This window comes from Oreochromis niloticus, linkage group LG22 (assembly GCF_001858045.2).
Source record: "Oreochromis niloticus isolate F11D_XX linkage group LG22, O_niloticus_UMD_NMBU, whole genome shotgun sequence".
NCBI classification, from domain to species: domain Eukaryota; kingdom Metazoa; phylum Chordata; class Actinopteri; order Cichliformes; family Cichlidae; genus Oreochromis; species Oreochromis niloticus.
The window spans coordinates 4,786,889-4,807,244 of record NC_031985.2 but is presented as its reverse complement, the minus strand read 5'-3'; the positions used below and the strand labels follow the sequence as shown (position 1 = coordinate 4,807,244).

At 42.1% G+C, this 20,356-nt stretch overlaps 4 gene segments (V, D, J or C); 3 read left to right on the top strand and 1 right to left on the bottom strand.

Annotated features, from left to right (window-relative positions):
* LOC102076541 (Ig kappa chain V-V region MOPC 21-like) overlaps window positions 1–20,356 on the top strand; it is an 811,057-nt gene that overhangs the window by 372,771 nt on the left and 417,930 nt on the right.
* LOC102076925 (Ig kappa-b4 chain C region-like) overlaps window positions 1–20,356 on the top strand; it is a 489,463-nt gene that overhangs the window by 136,466 nt on the left and 332,641 nt on the right.
* LOC100693210 (Ig kappa-b4 chain C region-like) overlaps window positions 1–20,356 on the top strand; it is a 33,500-nt gene that overhangs the window by 9,467 nt on the left and 3,677 nt on the right.
* Window positions 889–1,408, bottom strand: LOC112843404 (Ig kappa chain V region K16-167-like). The segment is given in 2 exon segments: window positions 889–1,245; window positions 1,353–1,408. Coding segments are annotated over 2 exon segments (375 nt in total).

The window sequence follows — 20,356 nt, the reverse complement described above, 5'->3', positions numbered from 1 at the left end:
AAAATATAACGTCGAATCAATGTCAGGTTTCAACATTGATTCAACATCAAAACCTGACGTTGTTTCAACGTTAAAAATGGGTGCAAGAGTGACGTTGGGTCAACGTCACACTTCAACGTTGCTTCAATGACGTCGCCTGATATTGACTCAACATTGTTTCAATGTTTCCTTGCTATCTGGGCAATCTATTATTTTTTTTCTCAACTTCTAAAAGCTTGGCTTAAAGGGTGTGGCCCCCTCTTGCCCCAGCGTAGAGCCGGCCCTGCTCCTAAACCTGGTGGCAAGGCTTCCCAGGAGAGTTGAAGCTGTTATAGTTGCAGAGGGTGGGCTGACATCATAGTAAACCCTCTGGATTAAGAAGGAGATTTCACTCAAGGTCATATGTGTGTGAAGGCAGATGAGCAATGAATACTGACAAGCCTGACAAAACACAGACACACTTTTTCATCTCCTGTAAAATAACAAGAGTCATAATATAGTCAAGTCACCACCAAGTGAAGAGTGAAGTCTGTAAAACAAATCTTATTCATTCTTACACTAAATACATATTTATTTTTTGGCCAGGTACACAAACTCAGTCTTATCAGTTAACTACTAAAACAACTTTAGACATGAATATCAGCTTAAAGTTAGTGACTTATTAAAATGACAGTTTCATTCCACATTTCAAACAACGCTGTCTAGTTTTAGATGTTATTAAGATCTTGTTTGCAATAGTTAGAGAACCTGCTGCTAATGGGACAATCCAGTAATTATGTTGGGAAATATTGTTTCACTATAGCTTTTGTGTGTGTGTGTGTGTGTGTGTGTGTGTGTGTGTGTCCTCAGTGAACTGTATCAGTCTCTGCAGTATCTTCCAGCTGCAGCAGTCAGTTCAGTTTCTGTTCAGTCTGACTGAGGGAGGTTTTTGTAGGACTGTTTTTCACTGTGTGAACACATACTGACTGTTGATAACATGAGCACTCTGACAGTAATAAACTGCTGCATCTTCAGCCTGGACTCCACTGATGGTCAGAGTGAAGTCAGAGTTTGATCCACTGCCTGTAAAACGAGCTGGAATCCCTGATACTCGAGTGCTAGCATAGGTAATGAGCAGTTTAGGAACTTCTCCATCTTTCTGTTGGTACCAGGCTAAACAGTTGGAGCTATAAACATCCTGACTGGTCCTACACTTCATGTTCACAGATCCTCCCACAGCAGAGCTCACTGCTCCAGACTGAGTCACTGTGATCTGTCCTCTGGACTCTGAGGATACAGAGACAAAAACATAAAGCAGCTTCATGGTTTTGTGGGCTTCATTTCAGAGGGACAGATGTTGATAGAGGAGAGGAGTTTGATTCTCTGGACTTTACCTGTGAAGCAGCAGCAGAGGAGAGTCCAGATGAGGACGCAGATCAAAGTCATGTTTTTGATGAGGAGGATTTCTCTGGCTTCTGTTGTGATGAAGGACAGCTGTCAGTCATCCAGTGTTCAACTCTCAGGACTATAAACTCTCCCAGAGCACTGGAGCATGGTGCTGCTGATGCAAAGTGCCTCTCTATGGAAATCATCTGACTGACTCACACAGAGACTTGGATCATGTTTATCAATGAATAAATAATTTCATGATTATAATGAGATATACGTCATAGCATGTTTTGTGGAGCATAATTAAGAAGGTGAATGCTGATTTGCTTAATTCTGACCTGATTTTCGAGGCGAAGTGTTCCTTTAGATCTCACATCAGCAGCCACCAGCATTATGGAGGACCCCACACACCCCTCACACACACTCTTCACCCTGCTTCCTTCTGGCACGAGGTACTGTAGCATTCGGGCCCTCACTGCCAGACTGCGAAACAGTTTCTTCCCCCAAGCCGTCACAGTCCTGAACGATGTTCTGTCGGTCTTCATCAGGAGAATGACTGTCCTTTGAACTTCTTCTCAGGGTCAAGGACAAAGTGACAGGTGAAGCTATAAAATTTTAGCCAAAAAGTGGCCTGTTTTTCCCAATTGTTCCTCTATTCCTTCTTGCCGGTTACTCAAAGTTCAATGTTGAGAGAAGTCCACCTGTATTGGCACACTAAAGCATACAGTTAATATCCTTTTCGCTTCCTTTTTTTTTTTTTTAAAGCCTCCATTTGCTTCATATACCTAGAGATTTAACTCGTACGTCTCTCTGTGCTCTTTCTTTACACACTCAGTTACCATATATGGGCATGCGTTTCCTGTCCCAGACACACATTTCCTGTTTCTGCAGACTCTGCAGAGACTTTCTGCAGGCAACAGGCAGACTCTGTCTCCCTTTGAATTTCACAGTCTACAAACAATCAGTAATTCTGCTAAATCTTGACACCTTCATTCCACTCACACACATTTAGATAGAGCTCTTTCAAACATCCAAACAATTAACACTCCTCCACACATCACCATTCTTTAGGTCAGTTTTGTAGCATCAGTCACACAATAATTTCTTAAGTGGGTGTACCAAGTGTATATACCCCTGTGTTTTTGAACTGAGAGAAAAAGAAGCTCAACCTCTCATACCATCACTCATGCATTTCTTGAATTAAAAGCACTTTCAAACTTTAAAACATCCTACTTTACATCACAAAAGAAATATATTCCATACACACTTTTAAATGTTCTAACCTCTTTCAGACATGGATCGTCTCACACACCCTGCCTTTTCTCCCAAACCTCATCTTTTTCACTAACTCAGACAAATCACGCAGAGTCACTCAAATCAAATACTGACAGCATTCACACAGTTAAAATCACACCAAATAAGCTTTCATACGAGTATTTTGGACATGCCTTCCATGATCAGAAAGAGCAAGTCAAAAAGAAAAAGGAAAAAACTGAAACCTCTCATCATCCTCACAGCTTCTCACCACACACACATAACTAAAAATAAAACACACCACCATTTATGGCTCAACATATATACATCTATCAAAATTCAATTAATTACTGTACATCCACACTAATATATTCAAACTGTATTTATACAATTCTAATAAGCAAAACCAGCATCTCAGTCACAGGCATTTAAGAACATCTACAAACAATAGTTATCAAGCTAGATGCCACGAAACCGAAAGCAACAATCATCTCATGCGCTCCGCAGCAGCTGCCTCATTTACATGAACACACACACCATCAGTATGTGCACTGATGACACAGAGACTTCTCTCACACAAAGATCTCTCATTTTATGTTACAAAAGACGTCTTTTAATTACAACTGCACAGATTTTAGGCCTCTTAGCTCCTACAAATTTTGATAATTTTCACATAACGGCTCCAACCGATAAAGTCCCTGACTTTTTTGCGACCAATTCACCGGACCAGCTCCAACCGTTCCGTCCACATTTCTAGCCCTAACTTAATTTACAGGTAGCCAAAAAAGCACAGATAGAGGCTCCAACCTCTAGCAATTTTGAAGTTTCCCCAGTTCTTCCCGGTTTGTCGTACCGTACTACCCCTAGTCACCGCTAGGTCAAAGGTAAACGTCTTTACCTAGGAGGGAGCGTTACCTCCGAGAAAATGCGCTTCTTAACAGACGCCGCTGTCGTTCTAGAAGAATTTAGAATAATTTGAACCAACCATCTACACTCCCAAACAGGAGTAAGAATCAGGCAGACCTATCCTTGTGGACATGGGGGCTCCAACCCACAAAATGACCATCACAAGATAGAGTCGATGACCAATTGGGCTCCAACCCACAAAATAACCAAATTCCCTACCACACTAAATTAGCAGCTCCAACTGCTTTAATTCTCTTAGCGGCTCCAACCGCTTTTAATTCTCTGAGCGGCTCCAACCGCTTTTAATTCTTTCAGCGGCTCCAACCGCTTTTAATTCTCTGAAGATTTTCACCAAAATCAAAACAGACATTCACCAGTAATTTTCAGTGAGTAGACTTTAATTTGTCATCTCCAATTTGACACCTTTTGGAAATTCAGTTCAACAGGTAGTGTCTTACCTTTGTATAAGCCGGCTTGTCACTCACTTCCAACCACTGACTCGTATCTGCCCGTCTAATCACCACGGACCCCGGATCTCTCCGTCTACACCTCAAACAAATCCCCCTCTCACCGGACGATGCCCCCAAATGTTAGGGTTCAGATCTTGAGGAGGAATTCAAAATAACCACAGATCCAGCCGGGTGTAATTAGACGGCATTTTAATGAACACATGTGGAGTTCAACAGCCCAATCAGCTTTGAACTAACTCACAATAGTCAGACAAAGGCTTTATAGGGTTTCTGTTGTCAGGCAGACTCAATACAGCATACGTCAACTCAAAACCACAAACGTTCAGTTAACTTTGAACACAGTTTTTAAAAAGAACATTGTCTTCGCGTCGAAGCCAGGTGCTTCCCCTCAGCTCGTCTCCGCTGTCGCTTATCTCTGGGACATCTGGTGTACTTCCTGGAACAGACTAACACATACGCACCCCACTTTGTAGCCATAGCAAGCAAAACATGATTAAACTCTTACCTACTCAAAGGAGTCTATCTAATATGTGTGTATGTATATGTCAGCTTCTGCTGCCCTTTGTTTCACCCTTCACTTCATCAGCTACACCTTGTAACCTTTCCACTAGACAGAAGGCCAGCACAACTGAAACTCTGTATATGTGTCTCTCTGAACCTTAGTTGACCTCAACTTAGGCAACCAGGCCTGAATTTTTTGTCTGAATTTAGATCAACTGTGCTAATATAGTATACCAAAGTGAAAAAATAACTCAAATTTCAGATATTTGAGGTTGTGCTGAAAATAATGATACCAAACAAGGCAAGAAAAACATATTTTAAAGGTGAAATATAGACGTAAAATCAAAAGTAGTCAAAAACGGGCAATTATACCCTGGACCCCAGAGGGTTAACCTGAGATTCTGGCATTTCTAACAAAATACATTTGGTCGGCCTCAGGACAATTCAGGATTTTAATGTTGCTTTATTCAAGGTAAAATTCCTTTTAATCAGAAAAATTGATTATTGAAACCAACGCCTAGTAATCACACACTCTGGAAATTCACACTGGAAGTTGAAAAAATCTCCACATTTCAAAATCTTTTTCATCTGCTGTAAACTTGATTTGATCAAAGTTTCACACCAACTTTTAGTTGTGTTATGTTTCTGAGGTTGATTGTTGATCGTCTGAGAGAATATTTGAGAGATGGCTCTGGACCCAGCGTGAGTTCAAAGGTCAAGACCAAGTTTTATTTTAAATACTCTACCACAATTATACCAGCATTTGGAGAGATTTGCAAAATGATCTGATTCATAAAAAGTTCTTTTATTCCAGACGAGGCAGGACGGGGCGGTATGCCAACTTGCCTGCAAATGCCTACAAATCCAGCCAGTAGCAGCTCCCAGTCCAGAGCTTAGCCAGCCACACCCAATATTAGATTCTAGCTCAGGGCCCAGCCGTTTAATATTAGCCCCTAGTTTGGAATCGAGACACCAAATGCTGGCAACACATTTGTGTATAGATATAAGCCAGCCACAATCAACACCATGTTCCAGCCCAGAGCCCATCTAGAAACAGCCAACAGAATCTTCCAACACTGACTCTAGCCAACCACTTCACCAAGGGAAAGGAAGATGGAAGGTAGAAAAGATCAGATTCTGTGGCCCAGATACAGTGAGAAAAGGGAGTGGGAAACCTTTGACTCGGAACTGGCTCTTATACTAGATCAACAATTGGGTCCAGTTGAAAGGAAGCTGGAGAACCTGGGAACCATCATCTACAGCTATGGGGTTGAGCGGTTTGGGGTAAAAAAGAAGAGTCATAGACAGCAGAAAGACCCTTTAAACCAGTTAATGTCCAGGAGACAGCGGGAAATTGATAGATTAGAGAAGGAGAGAAGACAACTGAGGAAACAGTGGAGGAGGGCCAATGAGACAGAAAGGGAGGGACTTAGTGCCCTGCAGGAGGAAATAAAGCAACAACTTACTAAGCTGCAAAGAGCAGAACACCTCAGACGACAACGTAAGAAGAAAGAACGTACAAGGACCCTTTTCTACAGTAACCCATACAACTTTGTTAAGGGCCTTTTTGTCGAAGAGCGGGTGCCTCCAAGTGCCCATAAAAGACCTGGAAGATCATCTGAGGAAAACTTACTCGGAGGATCGGAGTTACGAGCCAGTTACCATTCCGAATGATATGCTGCCTATCCAGGCACCTGAATAACAAATGGAGATAAGATCACCTACATGGAGTGAAGTAGTGATGGGATTTCCGGCTCTTTTTAGAGAACCGGCTCTTTCGGCTCGGCTCACTAAAAAGAGCCGGCTCTTTCGGCTCCAAACCGGCTCTTCAGGTTGTTTTGTTGCTTTAATTAATTAATTATTAACAATAATATAAAATTATGCACAAAAGGAATTATTAATGTAAAAAAAAAGTGGTTTTATTTATATATGTTTATATATAAATATATACGGTTGCCCCTAGAGACAAAGCACGCACAAACTCCAAAACACATTTCTAGCATTAACTGAACTTCCAAAACAGAGCTACCTAGATCACTTAAATTACACAATTGAAAGCATAAGTGTATGGTTTGTGTATTTATACACAAGCACTCATATATATTCAAATAATTTAAAAAAAATGTTCATTTACCTGTTACTACCACACACCAAATCCGGTCGTTGGTACTTGCTGGCTTGTGTAGCCACTAGTTAACAAAAGCTCAACACTGCCCCTAGCATCCTGGAGCACTTCTGTCGTGTTTTGTACGTGTTTTGGAGTTTTGTACGTGCTTCTGAGTTTGTACGTGCTTCTGAGTTTGTACTTGCTTCGGGGTTTGTACTTGCTTCGGAGTTTGTACGTGCTATGGAATTTTTACGTGTTTTGGAGTTCTTACGTGTTTTGGAGTTTGTACGTGCTTCAGGGTTTGTACTTGCTTCAGAGTTCGCACGTGCTTTGTCTCTAGGGGCCACCGTAAATATACTTTTATTTATTCACTCCACATAAAATGTAATAAATCATATAATACAAAAACCAACTATTCACATTTCAACTTTTAACTATTTAAATTTTCAGGATTTTCCTTTTAAACAAATTTAAAGTGAAACAACACAAAACACTGCAAACCACAACACAATTAAATAGAAATTAAAATATGAAAACAAAAAGAAGATGCACATTCTCTGTCATATGGGCCTGCATGAATAAACTTTCTGAATCCTTTATCATCCGCAACTGAAAATAGTTGTGGATGATTACTATACCTTTCTAATGTGACGTTGTTGTCCCTGGCTCTGTTTCGCTCTCTCTCCCTCCCGCTCTGTTCCTGTGCTACTGCGACTGTAACTACCGCCCCTCCCCCCTCTGCCCAGCACAAAGCACAAGGCTCGCGTGCGGAGTGAAGCGGAAAAAAAAGTGCAAGAGAGAGAGAGGGTGAGAGAAAAAAAAAAACCACGGCTCGCGATAAGGAGCCGGCTCGCGTCGTTCACGTCAAAGATCCGGCTCTAAGAGCCATTTCGTTCGCGACCGACCCATCACTAGAGTGAAGTGGAGAAGGTAGTGAAGCACGCAAGAGGAGCATTGGCCACAGGACCTAATGGCACTTCATATAGGCTCTATAAAAACACCTCACAAGTTCTCAAATACCTGTGGAAGTTGATGAAGGTAGCGTGGCAGAAAGGAGTGATTCCAAAGGCTTGGCGAAGAGCAGGAGGTATTCTGTTCCCTAAGGAGAAGAACTCCTCAACTGTCAGCCAGTCTTCGCCAGATCAGCATGCTGAACGTAGAGGGAAAGATCTTCTTCAGTGTCTTGGCCCAAAGACTATCTACTTTCCTGCAAAGAAACAACTATATTGACACATCAGTGCAGAAGGCTGGCATACGGGGCTTCTCAGGATGTCTGGAGCATGCCAGCATCATCTGGCACCAGATTCAAACTGCTAAGAAAGAACAAAGAGACCTTCATGTGGTCTTTTTAGACCTTGCCAATGCCTTTGAGTCAGTTCCGCACGAGATCTTGTGGATGGCCTTTAACTATTTCAGCGTACCAAACCACATCACACGATTGGTCAAGATCTACTTTCAGGGTTTAGAGTTTTGTGTGACAGCTGAGAACACCACCACAACCTGGCAGCACCTGGGAATTGGAGTTATGGCAGGCTGCACGATTTCCCCTCTGGCATTTATCATGGCAATGGAGTTGGTCATGCGGGCATCTTGGTGGGTAGTGGGAGGTGAGAGACTCAAGAGTGGCCTTCGGCTTCCTCCCATTAGAGCCTACATGGATGACATGACCATCATTACAACAACAAAACCATATTGGCAACTAGAACAACTAAGGCAGAACTTGGCTAATGACCTCAAGCGGATTAACAACACTGCCCCTCCCAGGGAAACTGAAGCTCTGGTGCTTCCAGTTTGGGTTATTACCTGGACTACTGTGGCTGTTGACAATGTACGAGGTCTCACTCAATCATCCCAATCGACTAGAGAGGCTAGTGAGCTCCTACTTTAAGAAGTGGCTCGGACTTCCCAAATGCCTCAGCAGCATTGCACTCTATAGCGACGGGATACTGGCATTGCCTATCCCTAGCCTGGTAGAGGAGTTTAAATGTGCAAAAGAGAGGCTTCAGATGTCACTCCACAGACTCCCGGGACCCCATAGTGAGAGGCACTGCTCCCACCCTAGCAACGGGGAGGAAGTGGACCCCGGCCACATCTGTGCTACAGGCCAAATCTGCTCTTCGACATTGTGACGTGGTGGGTCACATCCAACAGGGCAGAGGAGGATTTGGTCTTGGAGCAGTAACACCTAGGTGGCAACAGGCATCTGTAACCGAACGTCGAAAAATGGTGGTGAAGGAGTTGCGACGATAGGAGGAAAAACCCAGACATGCTAGAGCTATGGCTCTAGCATGCAGGGTTACTGGATGAATTGGGAGAGTGTTGAAAAGAGGAAACTCTCATGGAGTGAAATCTGGGGAATAGAGTCTAACAGACTAAGTTTCATCATCCGAGCGACATATGATGTGCTACCTTCCCCAATAAATCTGCAGATGTGGTTTGGAAAGGACCTATCCTGCCCCCTGTGTACAGTCCCAGCCACACTCAAGCACATCTTGGTTGGTTGTAGAACTAGCCTTACTCAGGGCAGATACACATGGAGACACAACCAGGTCCTCAGGTGTCTGGCTGAGAAAGTTGAACGCAAAAGGAAATCCATCAACGCTCAACCCTTCATGAAGCAAGAGGAGCGTCCGTTTTCATCAGCATTTGTCCAGGAGGGAGACAAGCCGAGGACGAGCCCCTCAACTCCGGACTTGGGCCTGCTGAAGGTTGCCAGGGATTGGCAAATGCAAGCGGACTTGGATCAGATGCTCATTTTTCCCACAAAGATTGTAACGACTACTCTGCGACCAGACCTCGTCCTTTGGTCTAACTCCCCAAAAACTTGCATATGTCATTGAGCTTGCGGTACCATGGGAGGAAGCAATTGAGGAGGCATTTGAGCGTAAGAAGCTGCGGTATGCCAACTTGGCAGCTGAGGCAGAGGACAGAGGCTGGAAGATCAAGGTGCACCCGGTGGAAGTGGGGTGCAGGAGCTTTGTTGCCATTACAACAGCAAAACTGCTTAAAGAGATTGGGATCAGAGGACAGGCGCAACGGCAGGCTATAAGAGAATTAGCTAACACTGCTGAGAGGACCAGTCACTCTCTATGGAAGAGGGCTGACATCACTTGGGCAGCTAAGGCAGTCAGCTAACTGCGAGACACATGCCAAGGATTGATCGACTCGTGGTGGGCCTGCCTCAACAGGGGGCGTCGAAAGGGTAAAACATAACATTCAAAGTTTTGCTGGTTAACTGCTACAGCTGTTTCAGGGCCTCCTGGGGACTGTGCAGTTAACTTCATGGTAGTAAAACTAAAAAGAAGAATGAAAAATGTTCAGCTCTTCTCCCCTCTGCTCTTCTTCCCTTTTCTGGGAAGCAGTGGGGAGGTAGAGTGTACAGCCCAATCCGGCGGGGAGGTGTGGGAAGCCAGATCGGGCACCCCCTTTCCGGCTCTCCTCTCTGCTCTTTCTTGTCTTACCTTACTTGTCTTACTCCTCTCTGTCACCTTTTCTGTCCCTTTGAAGAAATAAGGCTCCATAAATGCTAAAGAGGTAACTATTTCTCAGTTGCAGTGAATAGATCAAATAAACTGTAGAATATTAAACAGGAGAAAGAAGAAGAGAAAAACAATTTTAACATAAACCATTGACACACTCCGGGGCCTGATCAACCCTGGCAGGGCCTCCTTGGATGAGGGTGTCTAGTGATAATGGCAAGAAACACCCGATGAATCCAAGGTCTGATGTGTCCCAAATTTTAACAATTTAGATCAGATCTCTAATCCCTAAACTTAATCAGGGAAAATGGCAGGCTAGCTTGGGTAAAAGAACGAAAGTTGAGGCACACAAAGATGTGTACTGCTGGTAAAGATTCTGGGCTACTTTCCTCATAACAGCCATCCCTCAAGATTTTCTCCATTAAAAGCAATGCATTGTCCGGGATTGTAACATCTAGTCCTTTACTGAATCAGTGAAATTGTTCCTCAATTTCTGACAAACATTTGAAGCTCTGATTAAGAATTTAGGACTATGCACACTGAAACATGTGCATTGGTCTATGCATCGAACTTAAAGTTTCCATTTGAAGTATTTGCTAAATTTAGAAGAGAATTGTGATTCAGTGACTTTGGTGATTTCATTTCATTTTTTTTCTTTGAAAAATGTGAATTTTGATATATTTGACCTATCTTTAAGATTTAGTTGAGAGTTATATGAGCTAGTTGTTCTCATTAATTTTAACATCTTAATTTTCTTAATAAACTGGGATCTGTGTTTGTGTGTGTGTGTCCTCAGTGAACTGTATCAGTCTCTGCAGTATCTTCCAGCTGCAGCAGTCAGTTCAGTTTCTGTTCAGTCTGACTGAGGGAGGTTTTTGTAAGACTGTTTTTCACTGTGTGAACACCCACTGACTGTTGATGACATGAGCACTCTGACAGTAATAAACTGCTGCATCTTCAGCCTGGACTCCACTGATGGTCAGAGTGAAGTCAGAGTTTGATCCACTGCCTGTAAAATGAGCTGGAATCCCTGATTCTCGATTGCTAGCGTGGTAAATGAGCAGTTTAGGAACTCCTCCATCTTTCTGTTGGTACCAGGCTAAACGGTTCCCACTATCTACACGCTGACTGGTCCTACATTTGATATTCACAGATCCTCCCACAGCAGAGCTCACTGCTCCAGGCTGAGTCACTGTGATCTGTCCTCTGGACTCTGAGGATACAGAGACAAAAACATAAAGCAGCTTCATGGTTTTGTGGGCTTCATTTCAGAGGGACAGATGTTGATAGAGGAGAGGAGTTTGATTCTCTGGACTTTACCTGTGAAGCAGCAGCAGAGGAGAGTCCAGATGAGGACGCAGATCAAAGTCATGTTTTTGATGAGGAGGATTTCTGTGGCTTCTGTTGTGATGAAGGACAGCTGTCAGTCATCCAGTGTTCAACTCTCAGGACTATAAACTCTCCCAGAGCACTGGAGCATGGTGCTGCTGATGCAAAGTGCCTCTCTATGGAAATGATCTGACTGACTCACACAGTCACAGGCTTTTTTTGTTTGTTTGTTTTTATGCTGTATTTTTTATTTGTATTTCATATTTATGATTATGTACATGAGAAATACAATTATTCAGTTCATGCTAAATTGTTCACCACTAATCTTTCTGATGCTGACCAGTGTCTTAATAATAATACTTGTTTTTGTTGTGGTATAAAACTGTATTATCCTGCCCTTCCCTGTTAAGTTGACTGTTGGTTCACACTGTCACTTGTAATTTCAACTGCTGAAATGAATTAAATCTTTTAAAATACAGTCACTCTCCTGTATTTCCACTAACCAAGTAATTTTAATATCTTTTGAGGTGCAAAGATGAAGTCAGACACACAGAAACTGTGACACACTGGGTTGTTTGGCTTGTTGGCCAATCAGACAGGATGGTCAGTGTCAGGGTTGTTACTGATTCAATAAAAGGACTAGATGATACAATCCCTGATAATGCATTGCTTCAAATGGAAAAAATCTTGAGGGATGGCTACTGTGAGGAAAGGCAGCCCGGAAATCTTACCAGTGGGACACATCATTGTGTGCCTCAACTTCACAGCATGTTTCTGTCACAATCCTGGGTCTTTTGACCCAGCGTTTTGAGTTTTAGCTTATTTTGATGTTTATGGTTTATGTTTAAGTCCTTTAGGTTCTCTGAGTTCATTTCTACTATGCCTAAGTTGCCATTATAGTTTGTTTTTCAGATTCCCCTTGTGTCTTCTACCCCTGCGTTTAAGTTTCCCCCACCCTTTGTGTGTTTCATTGTTGTCATGTCTGCATTCCATGCTGTTTCCTGTTTTACTGTGAAATTCCCTGTCCTGTGTGCAGTGTGTATAGTTTTGCGTCACCTTGTCTCGTTAGGTCTGATTTGTCCCAGCTGTGTTCCCATCTGTTAACCATCCTCTCATTATCTGTGTACTTAAGTCCACTATGGGCTCAAAATGTGGTCATAAATATTTTGTACTTGTAAATCAGTTTTGTACTTGTAAATCAGGATTTGTATGTGTAAAAAGAATTTGTGCGTGCGTAAAAAAGATTTGTATGTGTAAAAAAGATTTGTGTGTGCGTAAAAAAGATTTGTATGTGTAAAAAGAATTTGTGCGTGTGTAAAAAAGATTTGTATGTGTAAAAAGAATTTGTGCGTGCGTAAAAAAGATTTGTATGTGTAAAAAGAATTTGTGCGTGCGTAAAAAAGATTTGTATGTGTAAAAAAGATTTGTGTGTGGACTTAGCCAAAAACCCCCCTGCAAGTTACAAGTACGAATTTTGACCCTATTTTTCTTCCTGTCATCTGATTGGTCAATGTCATGTCAATCACAAATGTAACAATCCAATCAGAGAACAGATGGGTTTGGCTGTCGGAGGGGCACTTTTTTGAACTGCAGGTCCTTGAAGGGTAATACAGTTTGAAGCTGGAGGATCTCTATATAAATATCCGATAGCAGCTAGGTCCGCTAACTTTCAGCAGCTGTTGAAAGGATAAAGTTGTGGTATGTCAGTGGTTAGAAATACCATTATTACTTTAGGATTAGTTTAACACAAAGTCAGGGCTGACCCGGGACCATTGCTGTGAGTCACAGTGCGCAGCATAAAGGTCCTTTCACATCGGACGCAGGATGTGCTGCTAATGCTAACTGCTAACTAAAAGCAAAGGATCCAGAATTTGTTCCTCTGGCTGCTGAGCTCTGTGGGTTTTTGCAGCAGCTCTACCTGTACTAGATGCACCTGCTCCTTGTCGTTTCTATCTCTGACTTCATGTCCTCTACAACAGTTTCTGGTTTTTTTGCTAGTTCTTCAAATGTTCAATAAAAACATGTATGCTAATTCATAACGAAGAAAGCTTTGTAATGAAGACTGTCATTTCCAAAACACTGCCCCCCCCGCGGTCCGCAGCGCTGTGGAAGTGTGGCTGTGGAAGTCAGACTGTTTTCCTTCATGGTGATGAAGGAAAACGCTGGGTTGGCATGTAAAAGGGCATTTATTCCCTTCAAGGACCTGCAGTTCAAAAAAGTGCCCCTCCGACAGCCAAACCCATCTGTTCTCTGATTGGATTGTTACATTTGTGATTGACATGACATTGACCAATCAGATGACAGGAAGAAAAATAGGGTCAAAATTCGTACTTGTAACTTGCAGGGGGGTTTTTGGCTAAGTCCACACACAAATCTTTTTTACACATACAAATCTTTTTTACGCACGCACAAATTCTTTTTACACATACAAATCTTTTTTACACACACACAAATCTTTTTTACACATACAAATCTTTTTTACAAACACACAAATCTTTTTTACACATACAAATCTTTTTTACGCACGCACAAATTCTTTTTACACATACAAATCTTTTTTACACACACACAAATCTTTTTTACACATACAAATCTTTTTTACGCACGCACAAATTCTTTTTACACATACAAATCCTGATTTACAAGTACAAAACTGATTTACAAGTACAAAATATTTATGACCACATTTTGAGCCCATAGTCCACTGTCCTCCTTTGTTCAGTGTTAGGTTGTCTGTTGTTCCTTGTCATGCCTCCATGTTGCCAGGATTTTCCATGTTAAAGTTTTTTTTTTTTTTTATCACCTTCAAGGTTTTCTTCTTTGTCTTTTGTGTTTAGCATTTAGTTTTCCCAGTTTGGTTCTAGTTAGTTTTTCCCCAGTGTGTATCTGCCTTTTGTTTTGTACTCTTTTTATCAGCCTTATTAAACATCTTGCCTTTTGTTAATATTCAGGTTCTGTTCCACGTTCCTTCATGTCTGCATTTTGGGTCCACTCTTCATACTTCACACAGTCTGCTACTCCGCCAGACTGTGACAGTTTTGGTCTTTTATCACAAGCTATACTGCCATTTTTTTTTTTCCTTTTTACCTTCCTTGGTTAGGTTTAGGTATTAGAAATTTGATCTGGATTATAATTTTAAAATTTAAGGACACATCATCAGTAGTTGACCTTAAATTGACTGGGTGTTTCGGCCATTATCACCAGACACCCTCATCCAAGGAGGCCCTGCCAGGGTTGATTAGGCCCCAGAGTGTGTCACTGGTTTATGTTAAATTGTTATTTCTCTTCTACTTTCTTCTGTTTAGTCTTCTACAATTTATTTTGTCAATTCACTGCAAAACATGTCCGAGAAGTAATACTTACCTCTTTAATATTTTAAGAGCCTCACTTCTTCAAAGGGATAGAAAAGGTGATAGTGAGAAGTAAGACAAAAGAAACAAGAAAGGAGAGAGGAGAACTCGAAGGGGGCGTCTGATCTGGCGTCCCACACCTCCCTGTTGGATTGGGCTGTACGCTCTGCCTCCCCACTGCCTCCCAGAAAAGGGAAAAAAAGGAAAGGAGAGAAGAGTGGAACATTTTACATTTATCCCTTAGGTTTCACTGCCATGTCAACCAGGTTTCTGGTTTATCACAGTAAAAGTTAATTCTTTATAAGATAAGATAAGATAAGATAAGATAACTCTTTATTGCACAGTTATACATAGTACAATAATACAATGAAACTGGAAAACTGTCCCACATTGGCACTAGATACAACACAACGCGACATGACACATCACAACACAACACAGTAACTTAACTTAGTAATGAAAAGAAGAATAAGTGTCTCCAAAAGTTGAATCTGTTCATCTGGACGTAGCATTTTGTGGGAGAAACGTTTCGTCACTCATCCAAGTGACTTCTTCAGTCTCAGCTGACTGCAGGTTTCCCCAAACCTTATAAACAGTACATTTGCATAATGACTGAAACCAGCCCACTGAAGGAACAATGGGTTGTGAGGTCAGTTCCTTAATCATAATTATGCAAATTCCCATGACCATTGATCAACAATCACTGACCAAAACCCACTGATCAAAGAACACTGATCAATGGCCATGAGTACCATTCACAGAGAGTTGGGGAATGGCTGCAATCACAGCGTTGTAAGATGGCGAAAGATGTACCCTTAGGCCCCCTCCTCGATTCAGAGATGGTCTTTCCCTCTTCACGTAAATGGCCTCCTTGACTCCGCGCTCAAACCAGCGTTCCTCCCTGTCCAGGATGTGTACATCCTCATCATTGAAAGAGTGTCCACTGGCCTGTAGGTGTAAATAGACTGCAGAGTCCTGGCCTCCCTGAGTAAATGTGGTTATCCCAGCTGGACTTTTGTCAAAGCGGGAAAGGCACCTAAAGAAAGCTCCAGCCGATCCAGGAGAGAAGGACAACCGCTGCCCAGGCGAAAACCTGTAGTGATCCCATATGTGTCAGGAGTATCGGAACAGTTGAGACGCATTTTTTCTAAACACCGGGTCTCTGTGGCTTTTAAACCCCAAAATACGTTGCGCCAAAAACTGGTCCACCCCAAGGATCGGGTCCCCCGACACAAACAGAGTAACATACTGTACGCTGTTAAGTGTCAGGAGGATTGCCAGGATTTATACATCGGGGAAACCAAACAACCTCTAGCGAAGCGGATGGCACAACACAGAAGAGCTACCTCATCAGGCCAGGACTCTGCTGTCTATTTACACCTACAGGCCAGTGGACACTCTTTCAATGATGAGGATGTACACATCCTGGACAGGGAGGAACGCTGGTTTGAGCGCGGAGTCAAGGAGGCCATTTACGTGAAGAGGGAAAGACCATCTCTGAATCAAGGAGGGGGCCTAAGGGTACATCTTTCGCCATCTTACAACGCTGTGATTGCAGCCATTCCCCAACTCTCTGTGAATGGTACTCATGGCCATTGATCAGTGTTCTTTGATCAGTTGGTTTTGGTCAGTGATTGTTGATCAATGGTCATGGGAATTTGCATAATTATGATTAAGGAACTGACCTCACAACCCATTGTTCCTTCAGTGGGCTGGTTTCAGTCATTATGCAAATGTACTGTTTATAAGGTTTGGGGAAACCTGCAGTCAGCTGAGACTGAAGAAGTCACTTGGATGAGTGACGAAACGTTTCTCCCACAAAACGCTACGTCCAGATGAACAGATTCAACTTTTGGAGATTTACTTTCCTGGATGATTGAGAATGCATCAAGAAGAATAAGTGTATTGCACATTATTGCCGCACAGCAAGAAGGTCCTGAGTTTAATTCCACCATCAGGCCGGGTTCTTTCTGTGTGGAGTTTGCGTGTGCTCCCCGTGTTTGTGTGGGTTCTCCCTGGGTACTCCTGCTTCTTCCCACAGTCCAAAGACATGCAATTAGTCGGGTTAGGTTAATTGATCAATCTAAATTGCCCATAGGTGTGAATGTGAGTGTGAATGGTTGTCTGTCTCTGTGTGTTAGCCCTGCGACAGACTGGTGATCTGTCCAGGCTGTACCCTGCCTCTCGCCCTATGACAGTGGTTCCCAAACTTTTTTTGCCAGGCCCCCCTTTGTTTTACAAGAAAAATGTTATTGTTATTGGTGTTACACCAAAAAAAGTCCAGGGAGGTAGCCAGTCAGGTCAGCTGTTAAAAATTCTAGTGTTAGGTTTTCTACCCCTTTGACGTCCTCTGCTGAGGCTAGCCCACAACGGGTTGATCAATCCTTGAGGTGTGTCTCGCAGTTAGCTGACTGCCTTAGCTGCCCAAGTGATGTCAGCCCTCTTCCATAGCCAGTGACTGGTCCTCTCAGCAGTGTTAGCTAATTCTCTTGTAGCCTGCCATTGGCAACAAAGCCCCTGTACCCCACTTCCACCGGGCGCACTTTGATCTTCCAGCCTCTGTCCTCTGCCTCAGCTGCCAAGTTCCCACATTGCAGCTTAAATGCTTCTTCAATTGCATCCTCCCATGGTATGGTCAGCTCCATTGCGATGTCCATGAGAAGGATTACTTTTTTTCATGGCTTGCCTTGGTGTGGTTTGTAAAGTGCTTCAGAAAGATCAGGAAATCTGTTTCTTGCACCAATCCTGATTTATTTCCACTACCAGTACTTTCTACTAGCCCATCTCTGACAAAGTGGTCTGCATAACATATGCGTGGGAACACAAACATTGGAGGAATTGTGTTGCCAATGGCATTAACCACATATACAAAGGTGACCAGTGAACCTCTCTGCTGATGTCATTGCCCCAACTTGTTTAATATAAGTTAAAGTAATAGTGTGGTAAGTTGTAACATTTGCATTATTGTTACAACTAACCCAGACTGTTGCTGTTTCTGTTTGCCAAAATGTGCTAATATAATATGCTACATGTGCTTTTCACATGTGATAAAGGAAATGAATTGGGCATGTACAGGATGAATCACATCATTTGAAACTTAGCCCTGATTGGAGAAATTGGAAGTGTTACAACTGACCCACGTTACAACTATCCCCAGTCTCCCCTACCATATAAGTTTGTTGTTTGCAAAAAAAACAATTTCTATTTGCATTTGAAGTTATGAAAATGATTCGTTAAACATGTTTGTGGTTTTTACAGTAAAAAATATAACTTTTTTCTACTCGGATTTTAAATGTTTTCTCTGAATTTAGATCAATTGTGCTAATATAGTATCTCAAAATGGAAAAATAACTCCAATTTCAGATATTTGAGGTTGTGTTGAAAATAATGATACCAAACAAGGCAAGATAAACAGTTTCTAAAGGTGAAATACAGAGGTAAAATCAAAAGTAGTCAAAAACGGCAAATTATACCCAGAGGGTTAATAAACTAAACACCAAAGAAGAAAATCAAAAACATTAATTAAATACAAATACTTTGTTTTTAATTTGAGAAAACACACATTCTCCCCTTCAGCAGAAAGTGGTGGTGCGGTCCAATTATTCCTCTTTTTATTTAATGGCTCTAAACCCTGCCCGCCATCTTTTGTCTGGCAACTCCCAAGGATGATGGCAGGTAAGAAGCAAATAAAGAAACAAAGGTTAGTCAAAAATCAAACAAAGTAATGAACTGGTATGCATACATGAGTAAACTAAATGTGCACGGTTACAAATAGAACAAATGTATCCAAACCAATCAATAAACTTATTAGAAACTAAAGTGTGTTACTGTGTTCAAACAAAGGAATGAAAATACAAGAGTTACCGCCTTAAGAGTGTTGCCATGGGTTTGGCCATCACACAGACAAATGCTGATGGATACTGACGCTCCTCTTGGTTCGTGAAAGGCTGCGTGTTGATGGATTTCCTTTTGCACTCAACTTGTTTAGCTACACAACTGAGGACCTGGTTGTGTACTGAGGTACCCACTTTTTTGCAACTTAGTACGCTGTTGCTTTATTTCCTCCTGCAGGGCAGTAAGTCCCTCCCTTTCTGTCTCATAGGCCCTCCTTCACTGTTTCCTCAGTTGTCTTCTCTATTTCACTAACCTGTCAATTTCCCGCTGTCTCCTGGATTTTAACTGGTTTAAAGGGCCTTTCTGCTGCCTCTGAATCTTGTTCTTTACCTCAAACCTCTTGCCTCCAAAGCTGTAGATGATGGTTCCCAGGTACTTCGACTTCCTTTCAAGAGGACCCTTTTGTTGATCTAGTATAAGAACCAGTTCCGAGTCCATGGTTTCCCACTCTCTCTTCTCACTGGATCTGGGCCACAGAATCTGAGCTTTCCTACAACATAAGCCAGAGGCTACAGACCCACACACTGATGTAAATCCCTGTCCTAATAAATAGATACATTTGATCTTTCTTTTAATATTAAGATAACAGAACTTGTTCAACAGTTCAGTCTTGAACTGAGTGATCTCTTCCAGGATGACAGGAAGCATGTGGTCGCCAATTTTGAAGCCACCCTGATAACCTTATCCCACCAATGATGTGGAGATCCAGGTTTTTTAGATGCAATTAAAATCAATGCATTCAAAAAGATGCTCTGGAAAAAAGAAGAATTCTTGGAACAGAATTTAATACTCTGGATGACTGTGGCTCAGGGGGTTGGGATGCGCATCTGTAACTGGAAGGTTGCTGGTTCGATCTCCGGGCTCTCTGTTCCCGACATAAATCATTTTAATTAGGTTCTTTTTGACAGACTCCCAGGCCAGCAAATTTTGTTTAGTTTTATGGGCTAGAGATGGGTGCTTCACGACCTTATGGCAGCGGAGAAGCTCCCAGGTGCAGTTCAGCAGGGCTAAGTTTATTTAGCCCTTTGTTTGGACTAGTTATCATTGGCCATAATACAATCAAAGGTTACTTATTGATCCTAATCACTACTTTTCAGACATTATTGATCACATATGCTCATTCAATAAGTTGCACCAACTTCATTAATATACTTGTGAATAATATTTGATCTAAAATGTGGATCTTGTGATTTTAAACATGCAGGTTAAATGCTTATCACAGTGATTCCATTATATAAACACTCCAGTGCAGATATATATATAGAGAGAGAGAGAGTATGCGAGTATATATGACTATATAGTAGAGATGGACCGATCCGATATTAGTATCGGTATCGGTCCGATACTGACCTAAATTACTGGATCGGATATCGGCGAGAAATAAAAAATGTAATCCGATCCATTAAATATCAAAAAAGCACCTGACAAAACTTGCGACACGGTGTAACTCGGCTCATAACCGTAGCATGTCGGAGCAGTGTGCCTCACGTGATAGAGCGGCTGTGTGTATTTGTAGCCTCGCTACCAAACCAGCATTTCATCTCCAAGGAAGTTATCCCAGAGAGAAGTAAAGCAAGTGTGTAAGTTCATCTCTGAATGTTTGTAAAGCGTTCCCACGTTAAGCTTAACAACCGATGTATGGAGCGACTGCCTCTCTCTCCCTCACCTTCCTGCTCCTACTTCAATCGTAAAACTGCTTAATGATCAGCTGATCGGCTT